The sequence below is a fragment of the Helicoverpa zea genome, chromosome 31, assembly GCF_022581195.2.
Source record: "Helicoverpa zea isolate HzStark_Cry1AcR chromosome 31, ilHelZeax1.1, whole genome shotgun sequence".
NCBI lineage: Eukaryota > Metazoa > Arthropoda > Insecta > Lepidoptera > Noctuidae > Helicoverpa > Helicoverpa zea.
This window is the reverse complement of record NC_061482.1, coordinates 5,771,510-5,788,505: the sequence shown is the minus strand read 5'-3', so window position 1 is coordinate 5,788,505 and position 16,996 is coordinate 5,771,510. Positions and strand designations below refer to the sequence as shown.

Below are 16,996 nucleotides of genomic sequence, written 5' to 3'. Positions count from 1 at the left end.
TTCAGGACAGGCATTACCATCTCGATCAAGTAGAGTTCTCACGTTCCACGCTCCGAATGTCATAACCGGTGTTACTTTATTGTCGTTAAAAGTTCTGTACTTTCGACCACGATTCAAAGTGATGCGATGGCAGCCGCGGTTACTACCACCTATCGAGACGGGACGAACATTTTTTTAGGGCACCTTTTCTAGCCCCCTCTCTGGCTGAGCAGGGAAAGCAGTGTCTCCCTAAATAGGGCTGCTTTGTCATCTCGGGTGCTGCCGAATCCACGCTGTCGTCCCAGAGTGCAGCGCAGAAGCGACCACGGCATGTACTCACACCCCCGAGACCGCCTATGTGCAGGTATCAGACAAAGCCTAGATGCATCTGTCTAAACCTCTCTACTTCTACCTATCGCCACAGGACTTAACTGAATCGGAGTCCATTAACGGAAGCGGTCAAATACGCAGGATATATTAAGGTGCGCAAACGTTCGCGCATACGCAGGCGCACACACTCGTCCTTACCCTCCTTGGATCAGTGGAACGGAAACCGCTACGACTGAAGGAGGGGTCGGATGCTGTGTCTGGCCGACAGTGACTATACACCCTCCACTGTCGCCCTAGGCCATCCACCTTGCCTTGCTGACCCGCCGAGTCCGCCAAATCACATTGCATATCTGCGTTGTGTTGCCTTCCTCACCGAGCCAGACTTTGTGGTTTGAGCGGGAGGGAACCACAAGGAAAGGATTTTGATTTATGAGGAAGGAATTCAGGAATAGGAGAGGTGGGATACCATAGCCACGGATAATCAGAATGTGGACTAAGGTAGCTCAGGGAAGGCGGGATCGCGTGCCCGTACACTCAGTTACCCGAGTGCCCCCTGCCTGCAATGTATATACATTATAATAAAAATCCCGAACATAATTACGTCTGGAATGTCGACAGGCAAAAACAATGAAAAGGGTATAAAAAATAGAAACATCGAACACGTAGTGACACCTACCGATTACTTAAGGAACTTATTGCACGGTATCGTTTGAGAACAACCATTAGATGGCACCACGGTCTGTACAACCTCCCTTGTTCCTTTCCCCTGTATGATATTAAATTAACTGAACAGTGAACCATACTTTAATAATTGGCCGCATAAAAAAAAGCCATTTCGTCCGGGTCGAACCACGCGTCAACGGCTATAAAGATATTTTTTTTTTGTATTTTTCTAGTAATGGTTGTTGTCAAGAAAAGCTTCTTGAGGTGATCTTCACACTGCCCTGCATCACGCTGCATCTTGCGTGTCGACGCACCTACGCGCGTTCCTGCGGGAGTGCAGATCTGCATCATCGTGCGGGTTTTTTGCGCACTCACGCGCGTAGGTGCGTTTTGTAAATTCAGGTGATCTTCACACTGCCCCGCATCACGCTGCATCTTGCGTGTCGACGCACCTACGCGCGTTCCTGCGGGAGTGCAGATCTGCATCATCGAGCGGGTTTTTCGCGCACTCACGCGCGTAGGTGCGTTTTGTAAATTCACGCACAGCGGCTCTCATCGAGTTCCATTTTCAAATATACACGTAACGCCCATTCAAAATCACGCGCGGCACTGCGGGATTTAGTGTGCCATACCATGCGTCTTGTTGACCAATCAGGGGCCGTCATTGAGAAGCATATATCATCACGTCAAGAAATGATATTACAAACAAGAAAATGTTTTGATGACTGGAGTCAGTAAACGTGAACATCAAATTGTTTTTTTGTTTTTAACTATTAAATTCTTCTGGGTAAAAAGAAGAATTTATATTTTCAAATCGGACTAATAGTACAGTTTGTGAGATTAAACAATCAAATTAAGCAATGAACTCTGGTTACACATATTGGTTGTATCGATCACAATCACATTATATGAATACTATGCGTTAATATAATATATATTGATTAACACAAAGAAAAAAGAAAAAAACCTGAAAAAAAAAAAGAAAAACAAAATAAATAGAATAAAAATGTGCGAAAATTAGAACACCATATAAAAGTCAGTCATTATAAAGAACTGAAATTCTCCCTTGAAAACTGACAGCTGTCAACTGATCAAAACATTCGATACTCCTAAGGGTGCGTCCACATCTGGCGAATGCGCCGCGAATGCGCAGCACGCGAGCCGATCGCGAGCTGTTCGCGAGCTGCGCGCGTGCAGTCACTGCAATAGTTCGGTGCGCCTCTTTAGCGCAACTCACGCAAGGCTCGTATAGAGCGCGCGAGCGGCGCGCGATCTGCGCGCAATCAGTTCTCGCCCTTACAGTTCCGTATATTGGCTCAGTACTATCGAAGATGGCAGACGTCGCGCGCCGCCTGCGCGCCGCTCGCGTGCGGCGCTTAGGTCGCGCGCGAGCTGCGCGCGGGCGGCGCAGAAGCGGCGCACGAACAAAAATGCACGCGCGCAGCTCGCGAACAGCTCGCGATCGGCTCGCGTGCTGCGCATTCGCGGCGCATTCGCCAGATGTGGACGCACCCTAACTTTATCTCTGCTTTACACATGATGTGGTGCTGGAGAAGAATGCTCGGAGTATCGTGGACTGAATTTCGTACCAACGAATCTATACTTCGAGAACTAGGCATCAAGCAACGTCTATCGTCTTTGGTACAGTCTCGTATCCTCAGCTATTTTGGTCACGTATGCCGCCGAGGGGAGGTGGCTATTGAGCGACTTGTGGTTCAGGGCAGGGTTGAGGGTACCAGGCCACGAGGAAGATCGCCTATGAGGTGGACTGACCAGATAAAAGCGGCAGTAAATGGCTCATCGTCACTTTACGAATGCACGAGGAAGGCGGCCATCAGAGAGGAGTGGCGGCGGGTTGTTAAGCTTGCCACCAACACCTCAAGCGATGACCACGACCACTCTGTCAAGAGTGATAACGACAAAGAAGAAGACACATGATGTTGTAAATTATAAAAAAGAAAAATGACTCCTGCGGTTATTAAACCACTTACCCCCTTACTTATAAAATCTGTAATCACCTTCTAAGCAACATTTTAACTAATCACTACTTAAAGTCTTAAGTAGTGATTAAATGTTAGTTAAGATATGCTTAATCAATGTTTATAAGTAAGAATTTTCTTAAATAGCCCTTAAGTATTACTTATATTTAAGTTACGTTTATAAGTAAGGCTGTTAATGATTAAGTTATCTTTTTTATAATTCGCCATGGAATATCATAAAGTATATGCGATAGGATTTAATGTGATTGTGAACGACACACCCTGTATATCTACCTACTACATTTCTTTCAGAGAAGTTTTGCCACAGGTTATGAATGACATTTAATTGTTTTTTTTTTTGACAACGGTTTAATGTCCCTGTTTAGACTCCAGTGATTTGAATGCATTCTTCTTGGCTGTAAACGCTCGTCAAAACACCAATGCACGCTGCTACGAATACAATTAGAGGGATATCCATACGTTCAGTAGTCGAGCGTGCCCGCTCTAAGGCTGTGTTCAAACCAAACAGTCTGTCAGCTGCCGAATGTCAGCGGTTATACATGTCAATTGCATCTAGGCAACAATGCAAAAGCAGTGTGCATCCCTGGTGAGTAGGGTCCGGGTCAGCTCCAACAGTGTCCTAAACATGATAGCTGATAGGCTTGATTGTGTTTATGTATATAAATCGCTGCTGTGCTATTTCTCACGGGATGGCACATAAATATTTGGTGTATATTTTTGTTTTGTTTTTTTTTTCTCTACTAACATAAAATTCAGTTTTTTACTGACATTATGAGTCATGCTACTTGAATAAGTAAACATTATATTATATTCTATGCAAAGGGTAATAACGTATCGTCGGTTAGCTATGAACGAAAAAGTGAATACATTTGCTCATCATAGTGCTCGTCATAGACAGTCAGGTTTAAATACTGCCTAAAGAACGCTCCGCTGCACGCTCCGCGGTTCCGAATCTGAGGCCTTACGCCTTACGCGTTCCAACATTTTGATTATCCTGACGTTTGATTATGAGTACTTTGTAGTATTCATGGTTATACTGTTAATATAATTCAGGAACTATGCAACTATGGCCCTCATTAATCAGTAGTTGTCTATACATTTATGACATAAGTAGGTAGAAGCTCAAATATATTGTGGTAGAAATTATCATATAGAAAGTATAATTTTTAAAGAGTTTGCAATTTTCTCATGACGTACCTACTCATAGGTAGGTTAATGTTTTGAACATCTGGTCAACATTTGGTATAGTCTTTTCACAATTACACAACCTACCTTATTATAAGAGATGCTTTCTTTAGAAAAACAAGTTTGTTTATGTCTCCTTGAGATGACTCATTTAATTACTTCTTTGAAATAAGCCTCATACGTTGACAAAGAAGTTATTTTTCTTACATACCAAGACTTTGCAAAATAAGAACGTCCTGTGGAATCTAAGTCGGTACTTCCCTTTTCCGGTTCAGTAGAGCCTTCAGGGTCCAAACAAACAAACTTTACAAAGAAAAAAGGGGTTCATTCACCAAAAAATACATATTTCTTTTCTGTTAAGGTAATCGAAATCTGTATGATAAGAAGTAGCTGTTGACCTACTAGAATAACATGCGTCAATTTGTTCAACAGAGACGATTCCTATTTCATATGAAAGCTCTTGATGAGCTTTGAACTTTCCTTCTATGGCAGCAAAGTGAAGGATAGGAAGTATTCTTTTTGAGAATTAAAAAAAAAATGATTTCCAAGAACTCGATAGATGGCTTTGTTCCTACTCTGTCAGTGAGCCTTTGCCAAAATGCCAAGGCAAAAAAAACACTGCGCCGAAGCCTTTATGATCTGTAGCATAGTTCAATAAAGTCACAAATTTCTACAGAAATTGTTTTCGAAAATTCTGATAAGAATCTGACTGACTTATTTTGGTCTTTTATTCCAATTTACTACCTGTTTTCTATTGTTATTTTCATGTACGTTTCGTTATATTACCTCAAAATTGTACGACATTATAAGATATGACGCTCCATTTCTTGTAGTGACGTCGATCAGCTCCTAGCCAGTAGCTAAGAAAATAACAATAAAAAAAGTGAAATTTGCAGTGCAGCAACTATATTAAATAGTGATTTCGAACATTAAAAAAACAGTGATTAAACCTATGTCTTTGCTCACCAAAATCGTGTTACTTTAAACAGTAACTTTAATACTGAAAATAAAATTTTTCACCCCAAGGTCTAGTATGAATTTACAATTTAACGTTTTCGATTCGAGCTCATAGCTCGGCCGAAATAAAGAGTTGTATGTTAAATCGCGCACAATTTGAATATATCTGTTTCATCCATTTTCCCGGCTAATAACGCTTAATTAACGCGATATCATATTTTTTTTAATTTTTGCCTCTGCAAAACTGAGTAAATTGAAAGCCATGAAATACAATATTGGTTACGTATTTATTTAGTGAAAATATTTGGTCTGAAATTGACTTGAATAAATCTTTATAGGATGGAATGAAAAACACAATTTATTGAGCATTTATACATTCCAGCAGGTAGTTCGTTTTTTTCATGTTAAATAAGTACTTTTTTGGTAATCGATTAATTACGTGGCCATTTATAATTAACCTACTTCATGGTAAACAAATCACTAGCGTACCTACATGTCATAATGCAAATCATCATGCATCTTCTAAGAAAATAGCGCCACAGTAGGTATTACACAGAACTGCGAACTGGTATTGCATCTCAAATATCTTAGAACTCGCACAAATGCACCGCAAGAACTTCCGATCGCATTTCGGCGCATCGTCATACTTGATGATGCCCCTTCTAAAAGACTTTCATTATTAACAAACTCAAAACCTCTTCAAATGAAAATACACCTACTCAGTCAAATATAACTAAAACATTTTTCTTCCTCAGTTGTCAACCCATAACCAAATATGGGAATTTTTTCACCCGTTCCCATTAGAGTTAATAATCGTAAAAAATGAATGATCTCAGAATCTTCTTTTTCTTTTATATCTATTTAGCAATAACAGCACTGCAATAATCTTTTTGCGATCTATCCTACGCTTCCTAAAAACACGTCCAATACTCTTGAAGGTATGATTGCCCTACCAAACGGTTTGCCGTATAAAAAAGTAAGTAACGCAGAAATTCGCAACGCAAGTTCCTGCGATGCGCCTTCTATGGAACCCGCCCATTATTTCCAAAATAAAATTACCAATCAATCAAGACCAATATTTGACAGCTTGGTTTTCATTTGACAAGGGACCCGAACGCCTCGTTAGTTCTAGTAACTGATAGAGCATAACGTACATCACTTTGACCTACAAGAAGGCGCATTACCTACCTTACTTATGGCATCTCCGCTAAGTTTCCATCCTCTGTATTACCTACCTACTCGCACTTGTCCGGTTGTGAATAAGGTAACAGAACATTTCACGCGCGAGCCCCACACGCACTTGACTCCTGAAACTATGCGAAAAAGTACCCACCCTCGGGACGTGAGTGAAAACCTAGTCTGATATAAGTAACTTTCAACTCTTCCAGTTTTTTCTTGTGAACAATGAGATAACAGATATTTATGTCCCAAATACTTGTCAAGATAACAAAAAGTAATGTTGATACCGATCCGTCGATCGTCTTAAATAAAATTACCTCATATTTGATGACAGAGTACCTACTTAGTATTATTACCTAGGCGTATCAATAAATAAATATAGTTATCGGCACGAATCTTGAGCTCTGACCTTCACCTGCGCAGAAGTAATTTATTGGGTCCCTTTTGTGGTATGAAGTGAGGCGCGGGGGCGGGCTAAAGCGGTGATTGGCCTGCAGTGCATCGCGTCATAGCCGTCATTGGCTCTTTGCTAATAAATCACTTCTGCGCAGATGTAGGTCAGAGCTCAAGATTCGTGCCGATAACTATAACTAGCCTAATGAAAATTCTGCACCCACTTAAAAAAAAAAAAAAACTAAAAACTTTATAAATGTAAAATAGCAGTTTTAAAAAAGCCTGCTTTGATTAAACAAGTTAAAAATTACTGAAAAAATATTCGGACAGCTAGATCTAAACAGGGTTAACTCAGAAAATAACTTTTTTAGGAAATAGGGAAAACTGATTGCTCTGTCCGTTGTAGAAGTGTTCTGTGTAGAAAAAAGCTTTTTGTACGTTAGCTAGAGCATATTTTTAAGATATTTGATTTTATGCGTAACTCAAAAAACGGATTTTTTACTAAACCCATTTTAAATCTACGTGTGCGAATTATTAAAATAATAACTCGTTTGAAACCTTTTGATTGAAAAAAATCTGCACTAAAAAGAAAGTTTAAACTTAAAAAAAAAGAACTGTAATAAAAAATTCAAATACTAAAGTTTTATGCTCCAACATCGGACAACAAAGAAAAGGAAATAGGACAAAGTTGCGACGACGCCAAGCATTTTGGCGGGAGCGCACATCGGACAGTATTCGCGCAGGGCAAGCCGCCCTACAACGGGTAGTTCGCAATCAGTATCCCTCCCGACTCTGACCTATCCGTACTGTCGGTAGAAGGAACTGTATATCCGCGTTCACGATGAAACCTAGTCGAAGTTTCACGCATATACACGACTATCGATGTCCGTAAGTGCTATTTTATTCCCCTTTATCTAATTTATATAGTCAGTTGTTTTTTTTTATGCCACTTCTATTTTTAAACCCTTTCCCCTTGTATGTTGTTGTTTATAGCGGCCTTTCGGTTGTTATATTATAACAACATTATGAGTAATATATGCAAAAGGGTGTTTTAAAGTCTCTCAATTAATTTCCATATTTTGAGGACGTTTGTGTAGTTTTTTGTTTTATTTAGTAGTGTATTTGTCTTCAAATCTCTTTATCATCTGTACTTTTTTCCTGTTCAATCAGTGTTGTGGTCATTATAGAAAAATTTTGCATACACAAAACCAAATATCTTTAGGCTTTGAAAAATAATTGATGGATTTAATTTTAAAATTGACGTTTTTCTCTGTAAATATTTGAGATTATTTTATAATTAACATGAGATTCGATAAGTAATTAGAGTATTTTGGTAATAGCATCCAATTTCTTCTAGTTAAGTTATCATAATTTAACAAAAACTTTTGATAGTGAAACCGTCCCTGAATCGGAATTACAAGACTAATTACTACTACTACAACGTACTTTGTTTAATCAATATGCAAATGGGGAATCGATTAATGTAGTATTAACGATTTTAAAGACTTTTAAAAGCTGAGTTTAAATAAACGTAATAAAATTAATTGTTTTGATAAAATACTAAAATATCTTGGTTTTGAGGAGTTATGGTTTAAATGGTTTTATGATGGGTTTAGTGATTGAATAATGTAGTAAATATTTATTGGATCAGCCAGACATGAATTGCGTGAGTTCAGGGAACTCTTTAACGGGTTTTCCTTATGAATTAAGGGATGGGAATATTTATCTATCGGTTGAAGTATATGATGTTAATGGTGTGAGGATACATGAACTTAGCTTGATTTTGAGCTGCATGTTAAAAAACATAAATAAATTGAATGAATTAATGAAATCAACTTTTGGCAACAAAATATATGACCTAATTCTAAAAAAAAACATTGAATTAGATATAACATTAACCAATTGATTCAGAACAATGTGGCTACTTAAGAGGCTTGTTTTAACAAAAAATAATGAAACATGAATTTATAAAGAATAAGAAAAAAACATAAGAGAGACATTAGATTTTTTGCTTAAAAACCTGTCAAACGTTTGTTTAACTTTTTTTTGTAATAACACCATAAGTGGTTTAGCAGTCGTTATATTTTTCATTAAGAAATATCCCAGTTGGGTGTCTGTTCTTTATGAACTTAATAATCTCACGGTCTGATTTTTAACATATTACTTTCTACCCCTTTCTTGTTTTACAAAAGAACGTAGTATGGGGTCTTATTTTTAAATTAAATCATTTTTAGGGTTCTACTCTGAAAACTGTATATACCTACATTTATATAGGTTCCTCTCTGTATCGAACATGCCATTTTCCACCCGCTAGGTGGCGCTTGCTTTGTCTTAGGAAGTCGGTACGAAGTTATTATAGACACATGTTTAGTCTTATGTTTGTCACCTACCCCTTTCAAAAGAAGTGAATCGATTGGAGCTAAACTAGTCCCCTAATCAAGAAAAAATAACAAGACAGCTGGGGCTACCATTCAACTAAATCCAATTTGTTCATCGTAATTTATAGACTTCTTCAGACAAAGCTATCGTTACTTTTCGATGTAAAAACTAAAAACCTAATAAGGTAGCAGTGTGTGCCAAAAAGCACTTAATTGTCATCTTCGTTAAGCTCTGCTTAAATCAATTTGAAAATCAATTTGAACCGCAACATCAGCTGATATAAATACGTTATTCTTAAGAACTTAAACGAGTCTAAATTTATCACCTGCTGGACTGCATCGTCGATAACTGATACAATTTTCCATGCATTTGACCACAATTTCATTACATTTGAATTTCATCCTTTAAATACAATTTTCCCCGTCAACCTCCACTAAAAGTTGCAATGCAATATTAATTTCCTTCAATAAACCTATGAGTAAATTTTCCATTTCGCTGACTTCCTGGGTACAAATCAATTACCTTTAATATTGACAATACCTGGGCTGTGAGCTAAAGTAGTTTCTAGAGATAGCGCAATAAGACACAAATTGATATGATGCGCTATGAGATAAGGACTAATGTACTGGAACTTGAATGCCCAAGTGGAGTTTACATTGGGATTTGAGTACACTTTTCTATGCTTTCGTTATTTATAGACAACAAATCTAAACCTATGATTTATTTTGTATCTTCAATATTTGAATATTTTTTCAAAATAATTCGATCAGTGACAGATTGAATTAGCGTTTAACCCTCTAGATTTAGAGATTATTAAAATTACCTTGTGAATAAACAAATAATTGACTGAAACCACAAGAAGGTCAAATGACCGCTAATTTTAGAAAATGAGCAAACAATCTAGAATTGGAGCGTTTGTGAAAATTTAACTGAGTAAAAAATTTGAGGTAAAAAGGTAGATGGAAGCTACCTATAATTCCTAAAATATTATAGAATCAAGTCCTTTTATCTTATAAGGTCATCTGTCACTTACACACAGAGAAAACAGGACATAGCAACTCAAATAAAATCAAAGTGCTCTAGAATCCAGAGTAATAATATCTTCCAGAGCTATTTAAATTTTAAAGTAGGTAAAGGTACATTCAAGCAATAAAATAAAGAGCCTTTTATTTCTACCGGTAACAAATGGTATAATGAACTTTTCTTTATAAGATTTAGTTCCGTATTACTGAAGGCCCTTATCTCGAACATAGATTTGAGGCCAACTGATTGGTTGAATCTAATTTGTGTTCTTGTGACAGTTTAGTATGGTTCCCTTTGCATAGGAGTATCAACCAATGATGCGTATTATCCTCTTCAAATGAAGAATCTTCTTCTCCAAATTCGCCACGCGCCGTAAAGGAAGTCTTTGTTTATGTTATTTTGTCATTTTCAAACGATTTTTAGATAAAATGGGTCATACTTGCATTGGTGAATGCTTCTTAAATACAGTGCACTCTCAACGAGTGTACCTCTAATCTTACCAGTCCTTGCCTTGAAGAAGTAAGGGTTCCTCGAAGCACCACCGTTTGAGGAGCACCTGATATTTTTAATTACTATAAGGAGCGCTACTAAAAGGCGCTTCAAGGAGTTATAAAGCTGCGCCTCATCAGATGCTCCTCAAAACGGTGGTGCTTCGAGGAATAGCTCCCTTGAGAGAATTTAGCCACCTTGGTGCCTGTACAATTAGCAAATGAGTAGTTCAGTTACTAATTTGTATTTTTTCCATACAGGGCTCATCTACGCGATATCCGCGATCGGTCGGTTTTGCGTCTCTTTGAGGCAACTGATATCGGTGGGGGGGCCTTCCCTGGTGCAGTTGGCGTTGGGTCATTCTCAATGCCAGCTGGTGCTGTTCCCTCGTGCTCCGGCCCTTCATCGTGGGAACAAGTGAGTGGCGTTTTCATTTGTTTTTCTATTTTGTTTTGTAATTTTCCTGAGACTGATACTTCTACTTGTCTTAATTTTGGTATAACAGTGAAACTTAAAAGTCATAATAATTATTATCTGCATCTGTCTGTGCAGAAACACAAAAAACATTACTTGCATATGAAAAAAAAATGTTGAATTGTTGTTAATGGACCCAAAAATCAAAGATTTCGTATAACTGAAAAATAAACTTAATTTGTTCAGTATATTCAGAAAATACTTTACTGTTTAAGACTATTCATTTGAATTCTTATAAATAAACAAAAAAAAAGAACTTTGACAAGAGCTTTTCTGTTAAAGTTTTCACTGAATTTATAACAATAAGAGACATCTCTAAATAAAGTTTCTCTTTTGTTCACAGGAACAGAACTATTTCTCCGAGCCAGAAATTGACTCGGAGTATCATAGTCAGCATGTTCATAAGTCGAAGGTAAGGCTAAGGACTGCTCTCCGATCATGTCATCCATGTTTTTTTTCAGTTGTTTTTTCTAACTTTTACTGGTGATATATTAACAGAAGACAATAAATACGGCATTACTTACTTTATACGTTTATTAAAAAAATGGTAACAAATCGATATTAAAATTGATGAACTTAGAACTAAAGAAAAATCAAGTAACCATTTAATGCATTCTTATACAACTACAATAAATAAATTGAACACGAGTCGTGTTTCGGACACCCAATGACTAATTTACATACCCCAAATAGTATATCGATCATCTGGCCTCCACGGTACATCTAAAAAATTGTAGTACTTTTGGTAAAACATAACTAAATATTTTGTAATGATTAACACTTAAAATAAATGGCGTTTATATAAGGAGAAAGTAGTTTACAAATTAATGCTTAGTCGTAGATAAAGCAGCCTCTTAGTCGTTTACAACATTTATACAGTTAACCTATTATTCACACAATTCACACACACGTTATAATATGAGCATTTTATGTCATTAGATTAGAATAACAAAATAATAGGCCCATAACCGGAATCAATTAAAATTTTAAATAATTGATTAATGATGTTTAAAAAACTTTCTTAGAGAGAAGAGTAGGTTTTGTACGTTTTGGAGAATGGGAGTGTAGTTGGTTAGAAGGCTCGGCAGATTGGGAGGCCCTTGTAGTAATGTGCGCCGCTATACAGTTTCTTAGGTGTGGACCTCCATGAGATGACCAGAGCCTTCTTGAAAGGTTCAGGGGCGCAGCCACTGCACACCTGCATGACGGCTTTAACTTCAGCTTCAGCTGGCTCTCGTTCATCAACCTGAAAGTAGGTTATAAAAGTTATTAGGAATATATAAAAATTACCTTAGTCCTGGAAGAAATTCGATATTTTATATTAATTGAAGTCTATTTGAGTAACTTCTGAAGAGGTATAAAAAGAAATATTATGTTAATCACTATTTACAAACTCTTTGCTCGCCGCTTTCTATTGCGGTTGCGTTTTTTTTTTGAGAAAGTAATTTACGTATCATATTTGAATTAAAAGTAATATTACAATTATGTTGAATCTTACTTATAATATATTCTGCAAAACTGATGGCATGGTAACTAATAAATCTTTCCCAAACTGAAAACAAACCTCGGTCCCAATTATAATTAGTTTTGTTTTTGTTTTGACATACGAAGCTAAACAAACGATTGGGTAACATGAAACCTAATATTAACTCGAACAATAATCACGTATGTACGTATATCTATATTTTTATAAAAGAAGCTTTCATATCAATTGATTCTATTTCATACGATTGAATATCCTAATGCAACAATAGATTAGAAGTTGGTACATACGAGCAAAATCAGCCTGTTCTATAGTTACTTACGTAAGACGAGTGCCTATGTATCTATATAAACCAATAAACAAAACAGAATCAATGCCATATAGTATCGGTTTATACTCAAGAACTGACAACATCACTCATGTATTAATAAGGTAAACATGTAGAAAATTCTAGTTATTGGAAAAATTCTACAAGCCTTTGATATAACCTTGTATGTCAGAGTCTAGTGTCCTCTACGTTATTTCCTTTGAACTATGAAAATATCTTCTAGTCACATCAGCGTATGCAACGAAGTGAATAGAACATGCATAAGTTAAGGTATTGGGTATTGCTTGTATTAGTATGTCGATTTAAAGTAAAAATACTCATCAAGCGATTAACGGCAAATATTAACATCCTAAATAATTAGTAACAGCTACACGAAAGACAGTTTACGAAAATAGTAAAATCTCCGATCGCGAACCGCGAAAGAAATCACTATTGAAAGCAATTAAAGAACTTATAACTCCAGATAAGCCGGTTCTGAGATCTATCTATTATACTTACGGTTTCTTTCTGCAAGTTCTGTACGGGTAGGTTCCCAACAAAACCAGCGAGTCCATTCAGCAATGACTGCTGGAACAAGGCCTCGTCCTCTTTATTGTCTTCGAGGAGGTCAGGACTTAATAAAGCCTCGTCGACTATTGAACCGTCGGACAACGCCACCAATCCGCGCTTGTCTTTCTTTCCTGAAAAATATGTTGAAATGTTTTATCTTCCAAAAATTTTATTGGAATAAGTTGGCCTCATTGGTGCGCATACAAAGTTACACACAAAGTACTGACAAAGTAAAGAAAGATGCCGCCCGGAATCACGCGACGGATTTTTTCCGCTCAGTATGTGTTGCGCGGAAACCGGCTTTGATACGTGCGACAAAGATCCTCTAGTGTGGAACCGTTGTAACACACTGATATGTCGATAAATGCAGTAGAACATACATCGATAAGTGCTCCGCGAAACGGAGAGTAGTGCGTGACAGTATGTGCTAGTCCTAAGTAAGATTTGTCTCAGATAGTCACGGTACACTTTAATAACACGTTGCTTTGATTACTATGTCAACACGAGCTTCCTGTGGTTACCAACGCAAACTCACGTAACTACTTACATAGAAAAGCTAATTACACTAACCAGACTAAAAACTGAAACTGATGAGCTAACTAAACAGACCAGTGAATTTACATAAGCTTTTTACTATGAAAAACTATTAGTATGATGCATTAAACTAAGTGCAGAAGTTTTAATCTCAGTAGCTTATTAGTATTTTCCTAGAAAAACACGTTTCATATCTCATGTAATAACTACCAATAGTCGGCCATTGTGTTAATCTGTAGACAGACAAGTATTGATTTACTCTTGTTGACATCAACTACATAGCATCATGTTTGTTAAGGGTACCTATATTTGTAGATAACTGATGCTCGCCTTCTATCAGACAGACACGGTGTATTTTTAAACCTGTATTGTGTACATGAAAGGCTACTCTTAATTATCAGTGTAGCTTGGCTTGGCTTGGCTTGGCATACAGAATTAAAACCTTAGTAAAGCTGAATTTGCAATAGAATTTATGGAGTCGATCAACTGAAATTATTTAGTATTCCTATTGGTATATTTTTTACTGCGAACCAAGACTGGCTTCACCGGTTTTCCCACTTTTCGACTAAATCTAAAATCTTTTAAAGCAGTTTAAACGTCACACCTGCAAGTTTTTTAGTACATTTTATTACACATTCATATTTTTATTATAATCTGAAAGGCGTGGAGCGAGTTCCAAGTCTCTTTAGAGTGTAAAATTGCCTTACGAGAACTCAAACGTAACTTAGCAAAGTGTGTTTCCTCGAGCTTGCATGACTCATCAGTATAAGCTTAAATGTTACACATGAGAGATAAGGTATGGCGTATGTGCTATGTCAAATAAAATGTTTACTTACCTGCAGCTTTAAGTTCTTCCTTCAACTCTTTCTCAGGGTTATCTCTCTTGTCGCGTTTGGAATTCCTCTTGAACAAATTATGGGACACGGAATCATCAATATATTTAACATTAGCTGGGTTCAACAGAGATCCAGATAATACAACAGTAGTGCCCTTTGATGGTCCCAAGGGTGATCTAGAGTAACCTTGATTTTGTCCTAGCGATGACGAAATAGGAACTAAAGATATTTGTTGTCCTGGATGTCCTCCGCCGATTTGATCAGAAGGCTGTACGCTGTTCAAGAGTTGTTCAGACACGAGCCTGTTTGCGAGTTGTCCATTGACATATTCTTGTTGAAGTTGGAGGCCATTGGGTAGCTGAATGGGCACCATTTGCTGAGCTCCGGCCAAGTTTAGGGACGGTGCTCTTTGGAGCTGGCCTCCAATCAAGAAGTTTCCATTTCCAAGAGGAGTAGCCTGCGGTGCTGGGGGTTCCGTTGCTGGCTCAGTGGAAGACTCCACTGGAGTTCCATCATGTTTGAAGTGGTGAACGTGGTGGTGCTTGTGGTCTTTGTGAGCTTTACCCGCAGTCAGGGCCACGTGGTACAATTGCAGCATTGTGATCTCACCCAACAAGCCTGATTGCCCTGCAAACCGGTCACGTTATTGTATTACAAATTATATTTGTGAAATTCGACATTTGGTGATGCAACACTTACTTGCAACTGGTTCAATCTTGTCTTTTTTGTAGAGCAGTGATTGGTCCTGACCAGAGATTGCTAAACCGCCTCCTTTTATGACGTGACCGACAAGCTGAAATGATGAACATTTATGATTGGTTAATATACAGGAACCGAAAGTGGTATTTTGTACTATGGGATTCTATTATACTTACTCTGTTGTTAAATCCTCTACCAACACGTTCGGCGTTCACCCAAATCTGCCACTCTCCAGTTTTTCCATTCCATGACTGGCAGGAGTGATACCATCTGTAAAAAAATAGAATATTGTTTTAAATCTCAAGGACAATGGAAATTGATCGTATCGACCTTTATTCTTTTTACCTCGACTTTGTGCAGATTGTCTTGCCTTTGATATATGAGTTCAGGTTTTTCCTATAGAGTGTCTACTTATTGTGAAAGGGTATACAATGTATAGAATAGTTACGCAAAAAGTGATCCAACCTGCCTGTAAATCCAGTCTGCGTACTTACACGTACATGTTAATTACTGTTAAAAATTATTACTATTAGTTCAGCTTACCTAACTTAATGTTGTAATTACCTACTTGTTTAAGTCGTCCATCATAATTGTGTACAATTAGTATCCTCTACAGTTTTTTAGTTTGAAATAGATACTCGTAGTATTTGATATTACCCGAAAATAGATCCTTATTGAAACTTCGATTTTCGTGTAACAAATCAAACTAGTCATTCTGGATTTTAAGTCTAGTCTAAGTTTTCATTCGATATTATACGTCTGCTTATATTACTATTTGACAGGAAACTGCTAGGCCTAGCTATTTCTTTAAACGAGTCAGCCAGCCTTCCACCTCGACTCTTCAAATACAATTACCGGCGACCGAGCTTTGCTCAAGTTTTTTTCTATCAGGAAAGGCACTCGAATAGGTAAATGTTAAGGAAAAATCTTATTTATATACAAGATTCGATTCGAAAGCAGTTTCCTATTCTGTAATTTTATTTACAGACAGTTTACAATTTAAATACAGATGTAAAAATTATAGCTTCGCAGATACTTATATTTATTAATGTAGTTCGAAGTTCAAAAATATTAATGGGTTCAACTTAAAATAAAATTAAAGTATGTTAATTTTAGTAAAAAAACACGAAATAATTGATTCGTATTCGAACTATATAAGTTTATTTCTTGGATTATTATTCCAACAGGATACGGCTAAATAAGTTTCGTAAATGTTTTGTAATTAAATAACAGATGCGTTTGTTCAAGATTACGAAGATAAGTGGTAATACTTTATATTCACGCAAAGTATCCTCTTGATTGGTTAATTTTGATTATCATATTCGTTAGATCATTTTGGATCCATCTTACGCTAAAACAAAATAGTTTACTATACTAACTTGGGTTTATATGTGAATATGTGGGACATCACGAGGCTAACATGACACAGTATTGCTCAGGCCTAATTTAATTATGATGACAAATTACGTTATTTAGCGTTCAGTAATCAATTTATTAAATAGGTTGACCTTTCAAT

The 16,996-nt window shown here is 37.1% G+C and overlaps 2 protein-coding genes across 16 annotated transcripts in view; one reads left to right on the top strand and one right to left on the bottom strand.

Annotated features, from left to right (window-relative positions):
* Window positions 1-16,996, top strand: part of LOC124644801 (coiled-coil domain-containing protein AGAP005037) — a 300,925-nt gene that overhangs the window by 225,395 nt on the left and 58,534 nt on the right. For all 15 annotated transcript variants that reach the window (XR_006986113.1, XR_006986114.1, XM_047184375.1 and 12 more), the window contains 2 exons: window positions 10,838-10,994; window positions 11,395-11,463. Coding sequence is in view for 13 of the 15 variants with exons in the window: in XM_047184375.1 (XP_047040331.1) it covers window positions 10,838-10,994; window positions 11,395-11,463 (226 nt within the window). In the remaining 2 variants the exon portion in view is untranslated. The remainder of the gene's footprint in view (window positions 1-10,837; window positions 10,995-11,394; window positions 11,464-16,996) is intronic.
* The window catches only part of LOC124644804, a 29,730-nt gene continuing 24,305 nt past the window's right edge, over window positions 11,572-16,996 (bottom strand). Inside the window, exons 5-9 of the mRNA XM_047184389.1 lie at window positions 15,657-15,750; window positions 15,481-15,574; window positions 14,782-15,408; window positions 13,361-13,542; window positions 11,572-12,297 (exon numbers count right to left, since the gene is read on the bottom strand). Of these exons, the coding sequence (XP_047040345.1) occupies window positions 12,124-12,297; window positions 13,361-13,542; window positions 14,782-15,408; window positions 15,481-15,574; window positions 15,657-15,750 (1,171 nt within the window). The 3' untranslated portion in view covers window positions 11,572-12,123. The remainder of the gene's footprint in view (window positions 12,298-13,360; window positions 13,543-14,781; window positions 15,409-15,480; window positions 15,575-15,656; window positions 15,751-16,996) is intronic.